Consider the following 17,049-nt stretch of genomic DNA (forward strand, 5'->3'; position numbering starts at 1 on the left):
TTTTAGTAAACAAGAGAATGCTTTCCATCCCAGTTCTTTTTAATTCTTTTCACTGGATTCCAAAAAAAGGCACCAAGTCCAAGGGCACTCCATCTTCCAAAGATCCTGGGTTGCAAATAATTCAATATAAGCCCATGACAGAAAAAGTTGAAAACACAGAGAAGTAAACCAAAAAAGCCCCCAAAACCCACAATTCCAAAATTCAGAAATAAATACTATGAAAAGCGTTCTCCACTTCTCATTTTTTTCTATGTAGATAAGTAATTTTACATTTGTGCCTTGCTTTTTTGGTAACATTAGATTAGGAGCATACCTGTCATTAAAAATTCTTCAAGGCATTCCCATTGTGGCACAGCAAAAATGAATCCGACTAGCATCAATGAGGATGCAGGTTCAATCCCTAGCCTCATTCAGTGGGTTGGGATAAGGCGTTGCCATGAGCTGTGGTGCAGGTCGCAGACATGGCTTGGATCTAGCATTGCTGTGGCTGTGGTGTAGGCCAGCAGCTGTAGCTCTGATTCGATCCCTAGCCTGGGAACTTTTACATGCTGCAGATGCAGCCCTGAAAAAAGCCAATAAATAAATGATTATTCATAAGCCTCTTTTTCATAGATGACTAATATTCTATGCCGTGGACTTACGAAATTTATTTCCCACTATTACTGGTTTTAAATACTTCCAATTTTCCACCAGAATAAATTACAATAGAATTTAAAACCCGTGTATATAAATCTTTCTGTCCATTCCTTGTTTCTTTTTTTATTTTTTCCCGCTGTACAGCATGGGGATCAAGTTACTCTTACACGTATACATTTTTTTCCCCACCCTTTGTTCTGTTGCAATATGAGTATCTAGACATAGTTCTCGATGCTACTCAGCAGGATCTCCTTGTAAATCTATTCTGAGTCGTATCTGATAACCCCAAGCTCCCGATCCCTCCCACTCCCTCCCAATCCCGTCGGGCAGCCACAAGTCTATTCTCCAAGTCCATAATTTTCTTTTCTGTGGAGATGTTCATTTGTGCTGGATATTAGATTCCAGTTATAAGTGATATCATATGGTATTTGTCTTTGTCTTTCTGGCTCATTCCACTCAGGATGAGAGTCTCTAGTTCCATCCATGTTGCTGCAAATGGCATCATGTCATTCTTTTTTATGGCTGAGTAGTATTCCATTGTGTATATATACCACATCTTCTGAATCCAATCCTCTGTTGATGGACATTTGGGTTGTTTCCATGTCCTGGCTATTGTGAAGAGTGCTGCAATATGGGTGCATGTGTCTCTTTTAAGTAGAGTTTTGTCTGGATATATGCCCAAGAGTGGGATTGTGGGGTCATATGGAAGTTCTATGTATAGATTCCTAAGGTACCTCCAAATTGTTCTCCATAGTGGCTGTACCAGTTTACATTCCCACCAACAGTGCAGGAGGGTTCCCTTTTCTCCACACCCCCTCCAGCACTTGTTATTTGTGGACATTCCTTGTTTCTTTTAGACAGATTATACCTTGCTGACAAACATTAACTCTCTGGATCCACTGCTTTTAGAATGAAGAAGAAAAGTTTATCTTTTTTTAGGGACAATGCACAAGCATACAACATTTGATCCTCAATTTTTTTTTTAGGGCTGCATCCATGGCATACGGAGGTTTCCAGGATAGGGGTCAAATCGGAGCTGTAGCTGCCAGCTTACACCACAGCCACAGAAATGCGGGATCCGAGCCACATCTACAACCAACACCACAGCTCACGGCAATGTCAGATCTTTAACCCACTGTTTGAGGCCAGGGATCGAACCCAAGTCCTCATGGATACTAGTTGGGTTCGTTAACCACTGAGCCACAATGGGAACTCCTTGATCCTAAATATTTTAAAGATGCTATTCAGTGTCATTCCTGCTGGGGCGCGAGGGCATCGGCATTGTCTCTGGGGTGCTGGGATGCAGATTCCACGCCCGGCCTGGCCCAGTGGGTTAAGGATCTGGCGTTGCTGCAGCTTTGGCAGGGGCGACAAGTGCAGCTCCAATCTTATCCCTGGTCCAGGAACTCCACATGCCACAGGGTGGCCAAAAAGAAAAAGAAGGAAAAATGCTGTTCGGCGCTGACGACAAAGACATAAAAGCACTTACTCAGATACACGAAGAGTATTCTCTCTCCCTTCTTCAACAGAAACGCTGACGGTGTCTTTCACATGTTCTACGGCCAATAAAGCTCCTAAAAAGAATGAGATGAAACGATTTCTCTCTCTTTATAAACAATGTGGTATTTAAAACTTGAATCATAAAGCCACACGGATGAGTCAACAAACCAGTACTAAGTCCTGCAAGGAGCAAACACTTTCCCAAGAGTCTGTAGACATAAAGTCGAGCCTCTGGCCTTGGAGCAGTAACAAACCAGAAAGCACTCCCTGCCTTTGAATATGCTCAGCATCCAGGCAGGGACAGTGAAATTGGTCTTTCCCTCCCTCGAAAGACAGGAAGAAATCAGTACAGCACTCTGATGAAAAGCCGTCACGGACAGAATTAGAGTGATTACTCTGTGGCAGGCACTGTTCTTACATTCGCTCTTGTTTCTCATCTTTGTAGTAAGCTTAGGACGGAGGCGCCTCTATCTCTGGAAACACGCTTGAAGGGGTGAAATAACTAGCCCAAAGTCCTTGGCTAAATATATCCCCGTCAGGATTGAATAAGGAAATCCAGAACTGAAATTCGAAAATATAGTATAATCCGCCTCTCAACATGTCAAAAAGTTTATCAAATATCCAGCAATCCTTTGTTCTTACTTTGTCTAAGATGGACAACGAGCACCCAGATACCAGTTCTAAATACCATGCTCCACTAGAAACAGGGCTGCGGCAGGGACAAGACAAACGTGGATTTTGTCTTGTGCTAGAAAAAGCACAAAGTACTCACAGAACAGTAAGAGATGTGCCAAAGGACACCGCGGTCAGCTTGCAGGGGCTCCCACTGGCACACAGGGCCCGTGCGGCCACCGAAGTAAATAACCTAAGTTTTAGGGTACCCTACCAGGGAATCCCACACAGCAAATAAAAAGAGTGAACTATGGGACTTCCCGTCACGGCTCAGCTGGTTAAGAACCTGACAAAATCTCCAACATAGTGAGGAGGCAGGTTCTATCCCCAGCTTCGGTACGTGGGTTAAGGATCTCAAGATGCTGAAAGCCGTGGCCGGCAGCTGCAGCTCTCATTTGACCCTAGCCCAGGAACTTCCATGTGCCATATGCAGGTGTGGCTGTAAAAAGAGAAGAGGAAAAAAAGAATGACCTACTGTTACAGGCAACGAGACAGATGAATCTCAAGGAATTATCCGAGGTGCAAAAGAATACATTGATATGATTCAATGTATGTGAAGTTCTATAAAAAGCAAAACAAAGGTGACAGAAAGCAGATCAGAGGCTATCAGGGGCCAGACAGGATAAGAGGACTGACGGCAAAAGGGCATGAGGGCCTTTTCCGAATGAGGGAAATGTTCCATTGCATTACAGAAATGGTTACCTACCATATATATTTGCCAATCAATTTATACCTTAAACCTGGCGAACTTTCTTTTATGCCAGTTAAAACTCAATAAAACTAATTTTGAAAATAAAAAATTTATATTTTAAAAACAGAAAATGAAAAAGAGTACATATAACCTGTCCAGTATATCTTGCTATGAATTTTTTTTTTTTTTTTTTTTTGTCTTTTTTGCCATTTCTTGGGCCGCTCCCGGGGCATACGGAGGTTCCCAGGCCGGCCTACGCCAGAGCCACAGCAACGCGGGATCCGAGCCACGCCTGCAACCTACACCACAGCTCACGGCAATGCCAGATCCTCAACCCACTGCGTGAGGCCAGGGATCGAACCCGCCACCTCGTGGTTCCTAGTTGGATTCGTTAACCACTGAGCCATGAAGGGAACTCCCTGCTACGAATTTTTTTAAATGAGAAAAAGATCTTCTTACAGAAAAATGCCAACACATGCAGAAGGAAGAACAGAACTGAAGGTCACCATTCGGCATCATGTTAAAAACATCAGGAGTTCCCGTCGTGGCGCAGTGGTTAACGAATCCGACTAGGAACCATGAGGTGGGTTCGATCCCTGCCCTTGCTCAGTGGGTTAACGATCCGGCGTTGCCGTGAGCTATGGTGTAGGTTGCAGACGCGGCTCGGATCCCGCGTTGCTGTGGCTCTGGCGTAGGCTGGTGGCTACAGCTCCGATTCAACCCCTAGCCTGGGAACCTCCATATGCCGCGGGAGCGGCCCAAGAAATAGCAACAATAACAACAACAACAACAACAACAACAAAAAAGACAAAAAGACAAAAAAAAAAAAAAAAATCAGTGGACACTGAAAGCCGTGGGTGAAGGTTTCAGGGGAGAACGTGGAGAGGAGTGTGCGTGGTCCCAGACATCTCCTCACAAAATGCCAAAGGGAAAAAAACTCTGTGGTGGAGAAAAAGCCATCAGACAGCATCTTAAATACTCAAGGTAAAATCATCAGTAATGGGAAAAATTCATGGTCCAATTAATGGGCTGTAATGAAGAACAATGAATCATTTCTGTGCTATTTCTGCCAAAGACATACAGCTTGATTCTAGCCACAAAGAACCATGAAACAGGGAGTTCCCATCGTGGTGCATTGGAAACGAATCTGACTAGGAACCGTGAGGTTTTGGATTCAATCCCTGGCCTGGATCAGTGAGTCAAGGATCCAGTGTGGCCGTTAGCGGTGGTGTAGGTCACAGACATGGCTTGGGTCCAGCATTGCTGTGGCTGTGGCGTAGGCCAGCAGCTGTAGCTCCAATTAGACCCCTAGCCTGGGAACCTCGACATGTTGCAGGTTCAGCTCTAAAAAGCAAAAAAAAAAAAAAAAAGAAATAATCTGATCGGGGTCATTTTTCAAGTAAGTGGACTATAATATCCAGAGAGGTTTTCCTATGAAAGCCAACGAAAGACGAAGAAAACCATTCCAGATTGAAAGGAATTGAGATACATAACCAGCAGGTGCCAAATATGATCCTAGACTTTGATCCTTGCACTATAGAGGTACCGTTGGGACAATCAAGGTAGGAATATAAACAGGACCTGTCCATTAGAGGGATGAATTATATTAATGTGTATTCCCGATTTTGACAGTCCTATGAGGGCATACAGAGTTATCTTACTTGAGAGAGATGTACTGGAGCATTCTGGGGAATTGAAACATTATTACCTGCAACATGCTCTCCAGTGCTATTGGAGAAAAAAAATGTTCTTTGTTCTATTCTTGTACCTATTTAGATATGAAATTATCTTAACTTTAAAAAAAGTGGTGAGGAGCTCCCGTCATGGTACAGTGGAAACTGAATCCGACTAGGAATCATGAGGTTTCGGGTTTGATTTTTGGCCTCGCTCAGTGGGTTAGGGATCCAGCATTGCCCTGAACTGCAGTGTAGCTAGCACACGAGGCTCGGATCCTGTGTTGCTATGGCTGTGGTGTGGGCTGGCAGCTGCAGCTCGGACTGGACCCCTAGCCTGGCAACCTCCATATGCTGTGGGTGCGGCCCTAAAAAGCAAAAAAAAAAAAAAAAAAAAAAAAAATGGTGAATACATATTAAACTGGGAGAGTCTAGCAATAAAATCTGTTTTTCTAAGCATTTCATCTAATTTCACTGACTATTTAAAGATAGAACATATTTGAATTAAACGATTTGGAACAATTAAATCAAAAACAAAAAAAAAAGAGGGAGAGAAGCAAATAGAAATATATACCCTCTAGTTGGTCTGTAGTTCATCATGACAACAACTTTCTTTATGACCCTTTTCCAGAATACTGCAAACATGGTTCTCAGCTTAATAACTCACTCAGAAAAAGACATCTATCATCTTTAGGGTTATTTTAAGCAACGTTCGTTAAAAACTACACCTATTTATTGTGTATCTACAACGTGTGAGGAACTTGAACCACAGTCTCATTTGACTCTGGCAACCAACCATATGTGGAAGACATTACGCCTTGTTTCTTAAACAAGGGAACTGTGGGAGATGCCAGACAAGGAACTTGCAAGGTTCTGCAACTTGTAAATGGCAAGCACAGTGAACTCCTGTCTCCAGGAACCAAATGTCTTTGCTCTTAAGCATAAGGTCACATTGTCCAGTGCTAATTGCAGAATCAAACCCATTTCTTCTAGACTTCATTGATTTGGGTGAGGTTAGCCCATAATTACTGGAACCAATATGCTAAAACATCATTTTTTTAAATATTTAAGATGGCTATTAAATTGTGGGTTTTGTTCCAAGAGATTCAAAACACCCTGTAATGAGAATGTAATGAATAATTTCAGTAGCCCTACAGGGCCAATTGTACCTAAGGTCTGGGCCTCTCAAACATTAGAAAAATAATTGCTTATCTACATTTAAAAATGCGTTAAAAATATGAGCTTAATAAACGATTTAAATTCTTTTGTGTAATTTCCCAAAGCAGTTTTTAAAAAAACTAGAAGAAATTCTAAGCTATCTATCCACAATAACTTTGGCCACGTTGAAAAAGCAAAACCACATCAAATTGAAGGTGCACTAGAAGATGACAAGTCCGCAAGTCCGCCCTTTTCCGACGTTTTGCTGTGCGATGTGTGTGGTCAAGCACCTCCATCTGCCCGCACTGCACTTGACTGTTCCAGCAATTACCCTGCCACCTCTAATTAGAAATAAGTGCAACCTCGGTTGAAATTTTAACCGTGTCTACGATCGTTTGCCTCGTCCCTTTTGAGCCCAATGAAACGTAAAGAAAAGTTGAGTCAAGTGGATCGAAAATCTTTTGCGAAAGTAGGTAAAGATGAATGGAGTTGGGAAAAATGCTAAAAGAGGCGGTGCGAAGGGGATTTTAGGTTTTACAATGTTGGTTCTACGTCCACGCTCGGTCTCCAGGGGAAATCAGTTCAAAAAGGGAGAGGGGACGACGCTGGGAGCCCTCCCTCTGGAAGAGAGGGTCCGAAGCTGAGCCTCGTGTCGCCCTGCCCCGGCCCACACCGCGCCCACATCCACGCCCGAGAAAACTCTTCAGGAGCACATCCACCTGCTAGGGACAGAGGGCGAGGGGCGCGGGGCCCACCCCAGGCCCATCCTGGGGGAGAGGGCAGGCCTGAGCTCCCTGGCCTGACCGCCACTGCGCCAACCGGGGCGCGGCGACCTTCCCGCCCCGCACCCCCCAAGGCTGATGCAACACACACGGGTCGGTGGCCCCGGCCCCTTACCCAGCGGAGGGTCTCCCGAATTGACGGTCAGACAGAGCGTCGCCATCTCTCCTGGTCGGCCGGTCCACCTGTCAGTGCACACACGCCGCCGTCCGAAACACCCCAGCCTCTCGCAAAGCGACAAGCTGCAACGTGTGCGCGCGCCTGACGCTGCCGCAGCCTCCGCCCCTCCCCCGCGCTGCGACCGCCGTCTGGGCGCACGGCGCAGTGCGTCATCGCCGCGCGCCGCCCCGCCCCCGCCCCTGGGCCCCCAGGGTCACAAAGGCCAACGTGGCGTTCGACGCCGCGGCGGCCGAAGACCCTGAAGTAGGCGACGTTTTGCGACACTTCGTAAAGCGAGGAGAGTGCGGTGTCAGGCGGAGTCTGCAGCGCGCTGGGCGTTCGCCGAAGCCCGCAGTGAAACAACGCGGATTGCGCACGGTGGTTGGGCGCGGTCTGCAGACGCTGAAAAAGCCCGGGAGCAAACAAGACCGAGTTACGCTGGGGATGCAGGACGTTTTTCTCATGCTTCCTCATGGTTTTCCAAAGAAGAATGTACTTTCAAGAGTGTTTTTCGTACTTGATAGTAACGGTTAAAGTAAATGAATGATTTATAAAAGCCTTTGCTAAAAACCTTGCCCCAATTTGTCTTCGCTCTAAAAGCGTGCCTTTCAGAGGGCGTCTGATTCTTAAACCTTGTGACGCGTGTGTGCTGGCGAGGGCTCTGCAAGCCTACGGTAAAGGCCGGTTACAAAACACACCTCAACCTCATCACTGCCTGAAGTGCCCGAAGACATCTCCGTTTTCACTGACGAGTGCCACTTAAATATGAGATTGAGTGCTTAGAGCCGCTGTGGAGGCGTTCTCTGCCTGCCCAACGCACCCCCAGCGATGGCTACATCTTACGCATGGCCAGCCTCCAGAGTAGGTAAGGCACCTGCACCAGACAGGATCTGTCCCCTTGCGCCTACCTTCCTGTTAGAATCTCTAGGAATGGGCTCCACAGCCAGCCTCATTTTATCAAGTTATCCAAGTGATGCTATGCACACCATAAGTGCCTTTCTACCAATACCTATGTTGAAATGGAGTTCTTTTCTGTACACTCTGCTAGCTCTCCAGATTCTTGTTTGCTGAAACCTTAATCTTAGATGTCTTTGGATTCCCCACAATGCCTGGCACATACTGGGGTTACTTCCTACTTTATCATAATTTGTATCAGGGAAAGGACACGAAGACATTGATTGCTGGGGGAGTTGGGGATGGGGATACAAAATATACTTTGAAAGATAAGAATTATGAAACAATGAAAACTTGCATCTTTTATCTTACAGAATTTAGGTGTTCTTGCAACTATGTATTTGTTCTTAGAGCAAAGAATATTGAATGCTTCTTTTTATTATTTGGCTTCTGAGCTAAAGAGCTGTCCTCATGGAAAGCACTGCCACAAGTGTCTGGAAAGAAAGAACAAAACTTGACACATTTTTGCCTATTAGTGACTCTCTAGCAAACTAAAATCGGTTTTATTCATCCATTTGCAGGCAAATGCAAAATATGGTCTTGTTCTTTCACCAGCTGGTTTGGGGGATATTAGGAAACCAGGGCTATGGGAGACTTGCAGCATAAAAGACAGAAAGTCGCTTGGGATCTTAACAAGTTTAAATTATAATATTTACTTGTATTGCCTCACCTTGTTCTGAGAAGGATTCAATCCTTCAATTCCTTACTTAGAAGCATATTATAAAACAAATCATTTTAATTGAGTAAGCAGACAATAAGAATATAAAGGAAAGGTAACACCAAGAGAGAAGCTAGAATAATAAACAGATGGCATGTAACCCTATTCATCTTCTTGGGATGAGCTTCAAAATTGGACTCAAAGCCAAGAGTAGGAGTTCCCATCGTGGTGCAGTAGAAATGAATCTGACTAGGAACCATGAGGTTGCAGGTTCGATCCCTGGCCTCACTCACTGGGTTAAGGATCCGGCATTGCCATGAGCTGTGGCGTAGGTCGAGGAGGTGGCTCGGATCTGGCATTGCTGTGGCTGTGGTATAGGCCAGCAGCGACAGCTCCAGTTCGACCCCTAGCCTGGGAAACTCCATATGCCACGGGTGCAGTCCTAAAAAACAAAAACAAAAAAATCCAAGAGCAAAACTATTTACTGTATGATAAGGAAAGCCAACTCTGCTAATGCAGAGACAGAAATTAAATTAATCATAGAGACAGTCTCAATGTGGTTTTCTGGGGATTTTTTTTTTTTTTTTTTTTTTTTTTTTTGCCACACCTGCAGCATGTTGAAGTTCCCAGTCAAGGGATCAAACCCCCACCACAGCAGTGACCCTAGCCACAGCAATGACAAAGCCAAGTCCTTAACTGCTAGGCCACCAGAGTGGTGTTACTATTATGTAACTGTTATTGGTCCCGTTATTTTAATATGGAATTTTAAAACTTTCAATAGAAAAGTAGAAATTCAAAGTAAGTTCTTCTGTTTAATAAACCACCACAATGTAGTGGCTTATAGCACTCTACTATAGCTGATGTTTTTGGGGGCGAGGAAGCCGGGCAGTCCTTGGCTGAGTAACCAAGAGAAGCTGCAATGACGCCAGACGGGTCATCTGATGCTACTTAACTGGACGTGGGGGTGTTGAAGTTGCTGAAGGACTTTGCTCACTGGGTGCCTGGGTGGGAAATCTGGTAGATTAGGCTTTGATGGACCCTGCTGTCCTCATTTCCTCAGGTCCTGTCCCTGTGACACCAGGAGCAGGGTAGGAAGTGGTAGGAACCTCCACTCTTGCTGGCTGCCCCAAGAGTGGAGGTTCCAAAATACCAACATGGCAATTGCAAGGCTTCTCCTGGTCTGTCTTTGGGAGTCACACAGCATCAGTTCTGTGGCACTGTGTTGGGGACCAATGAGTCACAGGACCCACTGAGGTGCAAATGAGGGGACCGTACAAAGGCAGGAGTACCACTGAGGACTTCGGTCCCCTGGAAAAGATATGTCCAAGTCCTAGACTCCAGTGCCTGTAAATGTGACTCTGAAAGTCTTAGACTCACAGACTTTGAAAAACTTAATGGTTACCAAAGGGGACAGGTGGGGGAGGGGAGGGAGAGACGGGCGTTTGGGACGGGCATATGCGCACGGAGGTATGTGGTGTGACTGGCCAGTGGGGACCTGCTGTCTAGCACAGGGAACTCTACCCAGTATGTTGTGATAGCCTGTGTGGGAAAAGGATCTGAAAGAGAATGGATGTGTGTACATGTATATCTGAACCACTTTGTTGTACAGCAGAAATTATTACAAGATTGTGAATCAACTACACTTTAATGAAACGTAAAAAAATGAAAAAAAAAAAATGGAGTTCCCATTGTGACTCAGCGGTAATGAACCCAACTAGTATCCATAAGGACATGAGTTCTATCCCTGGCCTCTATTAGTGGGCTAAGGATCTGGCATCGCCCTGAGCTATGTTGTAGGTCTCAGACAGGCTCGGATATCGCATTCCTGAGGCTGTGGTGTAGGCCAGAAGCTGCAGCTCCAATTCTACCCCTGGCCTGGGAACCTCCATATGCCACAGGTGTGGCCCTAAAAAGCAAAAAGACAAAAAGAAAAAGAAAACGAAGAAAATAAAGTCTTTGCTTATGTAGTAAAGTTAAAAATCTTGAGATGGGAGTTCCTGTCGTGGCTCAGTGGAAACAAATCTGACTAGGAACCATGAGGTTGTTTCGGGTTCGATCCCTGGCCTCACTCAGTGGGTCAAGGATCTGGCGTTGCCTTGGGCTGTGGTGTAGGTCACAGATGCGGCTGGGATCTGGCGTGGCTATGACTGTGGCCAGCAGCTACAGCTCCAATTAGACCCCTAGATTGGGAACCTCCATAAGCTGCAGGCGTGACCCTAAAAAAGACAAGAAACAAACAATCTTGAGATGACATCTTCTTAGAAAGGAGAGGGAGATTTGACACACGGGGAAAGGAGTCATGAAGACAGAGACAGACATTGAAGTGATGCAGCTACAAGCTAAAAGATGCCAGCGATTATTGGAGACTCTGGGAAGTGAGGAGAGAGGTGTGGAATGTTCTCCCACGGAGCCTTCAAAAGGGACCTGCCCTGCCTCCACCTCGATTTTTGACTTCTCGCCTCTAGAACTCTAAGAGAATAAGCTTCCGATGTTTAAAGCCTCCCAGTTTGTGGCCATTGGTTACAGCAGCTCAAGGAAGCTAATACGAGGGACAGTCTTTCCACACTAGTTACTATAAAGTAGGCTTCAGTGTTTTACTGTATACAGATGTTTTTATCATGTACATCATAGTGTCGCTGATAACAGTTCTCTACTCTGGGCTGTGCCTTTTTCTTACAGAATATGCAGTACAGAGAAAACTAATTTATCAAAGGTGTCATGACATGTGCCTTATTTAGCAGGCACTCGAAGAGAACGTGGTGATGGTGGATGACTTATGTTTCTTCCTAACTGCTGTGGAAAGCACTATTGAAAAGTCTGTGTGCACTGTGAAAATATCTTTGGTGAATATATATTGTACTTAAGTGAAAAAGGAATAGTTTATTTAAAAACATTTCTCAGCAAAAATTCTGCAGTTCAGTCATTCATGGGAAGGAAAAGCTTGCAGTGAAGAAAATATGGATCAAAAGAGTAAATGCATAATAGGCTTTCAGTTTGAAAATACTAGCATCTGACTCAGCAAAGCAAACACCCAATTTGCATTTGGTCTGTTCCATCAGTTTGGAAAGTTGAAAGATGATGTTTTCTTGTTCCCTGTCAGTATCTCATCAGCGTTAGGTAGGCCTGCCTGAGGAAAACACTGCATTCAAAATTAAAGTTCTTTGGAGTTCCCATTGTGGCTCAGCAGAAACGAATCCGACCAGTCTCCATGAGGATGTGGGCCAGGAATCTGGCATTGTCGTGAGCTGTGGTGTATGTCACAGGTGTGGCTTGGATCCCAAGTTGCCTTGGGTGTGGTGTAGGCTGGCAGCTGCAGCTCCAATTTGACCTCTAGTCCGGGAACTTCCATATGCTGTGGGTATGGTTCTAAAAAGCAAAATTAAAGTCCTTTACTTTAATCAACACAAAAAAAGAGCTACAACAACAGATCATGCTGAAAAGTCAGGTACTGTGCATCCCCAATTTCAAAAGCTTCTGACTGAAGTAAATAAACTGATTGACATGAACTGAGCACTGCCAACAGACTCTATGGAGAAATGATCTATCACTTTCTTCAGGGATACTTGGATAATGTTAAGAAATTGTACCTAGTCAGTGTGGAATCTGCTGATTTTGTAAATGCTGCATAAGAAAGTAAAAGAATTGATTCCTGGGTGGAAAGCCAAAGGAATGGAAAAAAAAAAAAAAAAAAAAAAAAAAAGCAAGGACCCATTTCCCAAGGGCTCTCTCGGCAGCTCTGCCCTTCTGGCTCTGATGGACACAGTCTGCTTCAAAGGGCAGTGGGACCAGGACGTTGCTAAAGAAAATACCGAAGAGGGAGAATTTAAGCTGAACAAGGATGTGAGCAAATCCCTGCAGATGATGAAACAAAGGTAGTCCTTTACTATCACCTTCCTGAAGGCTGTGCAAGCCAGGATCAGCCAGGATCCTGGAAATACCATCCAAAGCAAGGATGATTTTGCTGATCTAGGCATGACTTTGCTGCTGCCAGAAAGAAGGAAACGATCTGCAGGAGCTTGAAGATAAACTTACCGATGAGCAATGAATAGCCTGGGCAAGCTCACAGAACATGAACAAGCGAGATGGGGATGTGGACATCACTTCACAAAGGAGGAGAGCTTGACCTCAAGGCCATGCTGGGAGCCGTAGGGGTGGTAGATGCCCTCAGCCAGTAGGACACTGACTTCTTAGGCATGACTAGGAGCTGCCATGTCATGGTGTCTAATATCCTGCACAAGCTCTCTGTGGAGGTGACTGAGGAGGGCCTGGAGACTGCAGCTGCCCCTGGCATGGAAACTGTTCCAACGTCATTACCAATTTATGACAATTTCTCTTGTGGTCACCTTCCCTGCTCTTCATCCAGAACAGTAAAATCAACAGCAGCATCTTCTTTGGCAGAGCTGAAGCTGCTTCCTCTTAGATGCTCTTAACCTGTGGCTACGTTTGGGAAGCCTGCACACAAAGTTGTTCCAGTAAATTGATCTCTAGAAATAATAGATTCTCTTTGATTCATTTTCCTTTCCAGTATCATAGTCATCATTAGGAATTTAATGGTTGAAATAGAATGTCTGTCAATCTCTCTCTACATTTATAAACCTACTTTTTTCCTACTAAAATTCCCTTTGGACAAAATGTTCAACTTTACGATAAAGTAAAGGGCTATTTCAATATCCTTATCTTCTAAATTTGAAACGTCATTCTGTTTGTGACCTGTTTTAAATGAACCAAACCAAATTACCCCTGCTGTCCAAACTTATTAACTTGGACACCTACATTTTTTTGAATTTAGGTGATATCTGGAACCCTTACATGCCTATTTTTTATTTTATAAAGTAAATTATCAGGAAAACAATGACTATACAAACAAAAAAGAAAATACTAGCATAATGTATACCTTGTATTATCATTGCATTGTTAACAGCCTGTATTTATCACTATTTTAGACTTACCAGTTTATACTGTACTTGCCTATTTTGTCTTTTGGATTATAAACTTCTTGCAGACTGTGCCTTTGTTTCACACCGTTTATCTGTGCACTTTCCCTTTGCCTGAAATAATTTTCTCCAAGGTTTTCTTGACTGATTTCTTATTCAGATCTCAGATCTGAATATGCCTTCACCTTCTTTTGAGGTCTTTAGCATTTTTTTTAAAAAAAGCTAATCTTGTATTTTCTTATCTGCAGCCTTTCAGACATCATTTTTGTAGATGAATGTCTTAAACAATCACAAAAAGCCCTGTAAAGATGCTCCCATGACCTGTTCTGCCTCGGACTCTCCACTGATGCTTTGTCTCAGCCGGTAAATTAGATAGAATGCTTTACTTGAATCAGGGTAGTCTGGGATCCTCTTTTGTTAGATACTTCTGTTTTTATATTTGTGCCTTTAAAATAGCTTAGCAAAAAGCTCTTTATGCTGCCACTTCCATTCCTGGTTCCATTTTGGCCCTTTTACTACATATCTGCTTTGTTTATGATCATATACTCACAGTTTCATTCAAATGTAAAGCAATAAAAGAACCTTTTATTTTTCCTGGTCACAGTATCGTAAATGGCCAAGGATAATGCCTCTTTTTCTCTAAATGTGTCAAAAACACTTTAATAAAATTGAATGAGGTACTAATGCTTGGGGGATAATAAGGAAAGTGTGAAGTGCTATATGATGCCATTCATTAAGAAGGAGGAACTTGTATTATTATGCTCAAAATTTTCTCTTAGGATGGATAAGAACTCCAAGGTGATGTCACATTCCTCCATGATATGGGCACTTCCACTTCAACAGACTATGCTTCAGGTGACCCATCTGGGAGTAACTATTCCAGATTTGGTTAAGCTTCCTTCTGCGTAGTAAACAATGTGTTTATACAGTAATGTGTAATGTAATTAATTACACCTTACACTATGTGTAATACATAATATTACACAGTAATACTATGATAAGTTACTTTGATATTTCAAAGTTGCCCTCTTCCAAATATATTCCAGCTAGTCAATGTGACTTTTAAAATTTCTTTGATGTTATTAGGTATCACACAGGGTCCAGCACAGTTTCCTGCACATCACAAATGTCATTTACTAATTTTGAGTGATTGAATCCTTCCTATGTGATATATAGAAGATTACTGTTTATTTGCTGAGAAATCCTCTTTGCAAGAGTCTTTACATATTGATTGTCTTCTACTACATACTGCACTAGGGATGCAGATAATCCTGGACTCATTTATTCACCTAATGAATAACCAAATAATCTGTTTTTGAACACCTTCAGTGATAAGGAACTTAATACTGCCCAAGACACCCCCTTCTGTTTCCAGCACCTGCAAGGTTCACCTAGGAGTTCCCTCTGTGGCACAACAAGATCAGCTGCATCTTGGGAGCTCTGGGACACAAGTCTGATCCCTGGCTGGCACAATGGGTTAAGGATCCGGGGTTGCTGCAGCTGCAGCCTAGGTACTAACTGAGGCTCGGATCTGATCCTTGGCCTGAGAACTCCATATTCGTTCAATTAAAAAAAAAAAGAGAGAGAGATGCATCTAAATCTGCTTCTCTCTACCTCTGTCCACTATCCTCTGAGGCTATAAGGGTTTAGAAGCCTCTCATATGTTGAAGGCTGTCATGATGTCTCCCATGGCTTTGTTGTCTAGGTTAGATGCCACCAGTCCTTTCAACAATCCTTCAAGTGATAGTTGCAATCTACCCCAGCTGTCCTCCTCCAAACGTGCTCCAGTTAGTCGATGTGCCTTTTACAATGGGATACTCAGAACTGAACAAAATGATCTGGGTATGACGGGGTCAGGGCGGAGTGCAGGCAGAAGCATTGCCTCTCTTATTTTGCCCATTACAATGCGATTAGCATAAACACCACATTAGCTTTTTAGAGCCACATTCAATTGTTGACTCAAAGTAAGACTGTAAACAACTAAAATCCCCAGAGTTCTCCATCCTGTATCTTAGACATGGCATGAATTAACTTACCCTTATCTTGACCCACGGATTTGACAGAGCTCGTATTCTCATTGTAAGTATTGCTGAATTTAAACTTTTGAGATCATTTTGGCGCCATCTCTGTCATACAGTACAACTACTCTTGTCAGAGCAATACGGAGGCTCTAAAAAGACTTGCAGTACAGAGCAGAACACTCTAAGTGCCCAGTGACTAGCCGAGTCCAGAAATGCTTGAAAAGTTCAGCAACGAGTGAAACTCTTCACTGGTGAGATCAGAGACTAGTGCCAGGCAGCAGTGATGACTCTTCCATTTGTTTAGAGTTTTCCAGTTTTATTACTCTTTCCAGTCCCAGATTATGAACTAAAATTCATCACCATCATGTGCCTTACATCCCAGAACACTGATTTTGAGAAGTATAGAATCATCAAGGATGTGGAGGTCCTCGGTAGACACGAGGCATGTGGAGCTGTGGTACTCAAACAGAAACCTGCTTTCAGGAAAGCAAGGGTCCTAAGTCGGTCTTTTTTTTTTTTTTTTTTTTTTTTTTCAGGCAAGAAATAAATTAGGATAGGATGCTTGTGAGAGATGCAAGCGGGCAGGCACGGAAGCTCTGCCTCAAGGATCTGGTGGGCCACCAAGAGTTCCAAGTCTTCATATCACTATCTGTGAAATGCTTTTATTAGTTCCAATAGTTGTTTTTTTGGGGGGGGGGTTGGTTTTGTTTGTTTGTAGCTATGCTGGGTTTCGTAGATGTTTTTCCTTTCTGTCCAATATTTGTAGCTCTTAAGCCTTATCACTTTCATAGTCTAGGTCTTCCAAAGTATCTCTGAACAGGAATCTTGACAGTGTTGAACATGAGCGTGTTTGTTTTCTTCCTGACTTTACTGGGAATGTCACTGCTTCACCATCAAGAATAGTTTGATTCTTCTTTCTAGATATTCATCATCCAGCCCAAGAATATTGCTCTATTCTTAGGTTAACAAGATTTTTTTTTTTAAAAAAAAGGAACAATAGGTATTTTCAATACCTACTGAGATTCAGAGACATATTAAAACTCTTATTATTATGTACAGGATATATAGAGATGAAAGACCAAGTCCTTGCCTTCAAGAGCTTAGCCTTATAGGTGAAAAAGTTGAATAAATAAAAATTACTATATGGGAGATACATGAAGGTACAGAAATGTGTGTTCATTCTACACACATTTTAGAGGTTTGGAGAGTAAAA

The 17,049-nt window shown here is 43.4% G+C and overlaps 2 protein-coding genes and 1 pseudogene across 10 annotated transcripts in view; 2 read left to right on the forward strand and 1 right to left on the reverse strand.

Moving 5' to 3' along the window:
• The window catches only part of EPRS1 (glutamyl-prolyl-tRNA synthetase 1), a 69,085-nt gene extending 61,683 nt beyond the window's left edge, over positions 1–7,402 (reverse strand). For both annotated transcript variants that reach the window (XM_021064315.2, XM_021064314.2), the window contains exons 1-2: positions 7,228–7,402; positions 2,126–2,210 (exon numbers count right to left, since the gene is read on the reverse strand). In XM_021064315.2, coding sequence (XP_020919974.1) covers positions 2,126–2,210; positions 7,228–7,273 — 131 coding nt within the window. In that variant the 5' untranslated portion in view covers positions 7,274–7,402. The remainder of the gene's footprint in view (positions 1–2,125; positions 2,211–7,227) is intronic.
• Positions 7,403–7,459: 57 nt separating this feature from the next.
• Positions 7,460–17,049, forward strand: part of LOC102165479 (uncharacterized) — a 35,127-nt gene continuing 25,537 nt past the window's right edge. For 7 of the 8 annotated variants that reach the window (XR_014817331.1, XR_014817336.1, XR_014817334.1 and 4 more), the window contains exon 1: positions 7,460–8,134. The gene's annotated coding sequence lies outside the window, so the exon portion shown is untranslated. The remainder of the gene's footprint in view (positions 8,135–17,049) is intronic. The other variant, XR_014817337.1, reaches the window with a different exon arrangement.
• Positions 12,094–13,375, forward strand: LOC146398794 (serpin B4 pseudogene; annotated as a pseudogene).

Source organism: Sus scrofa, chromosome 10 (assembly GCF_054392235.1).
Source record: "Sus scrofa isolate SSC_HxYL_T2T_F1_AM1 chromosome 10, Sscrofa_HxYL_maternal_Yorkshire_Landrace_v2.0, whole genome shotgun sequence".
Taxonomy (NCBI): domain Eukaryota; kingdom Metazoa; phylum Chordata; class Mammalia; order Artiodactyla; family Suidae; genus Sus; species Sus scrofa.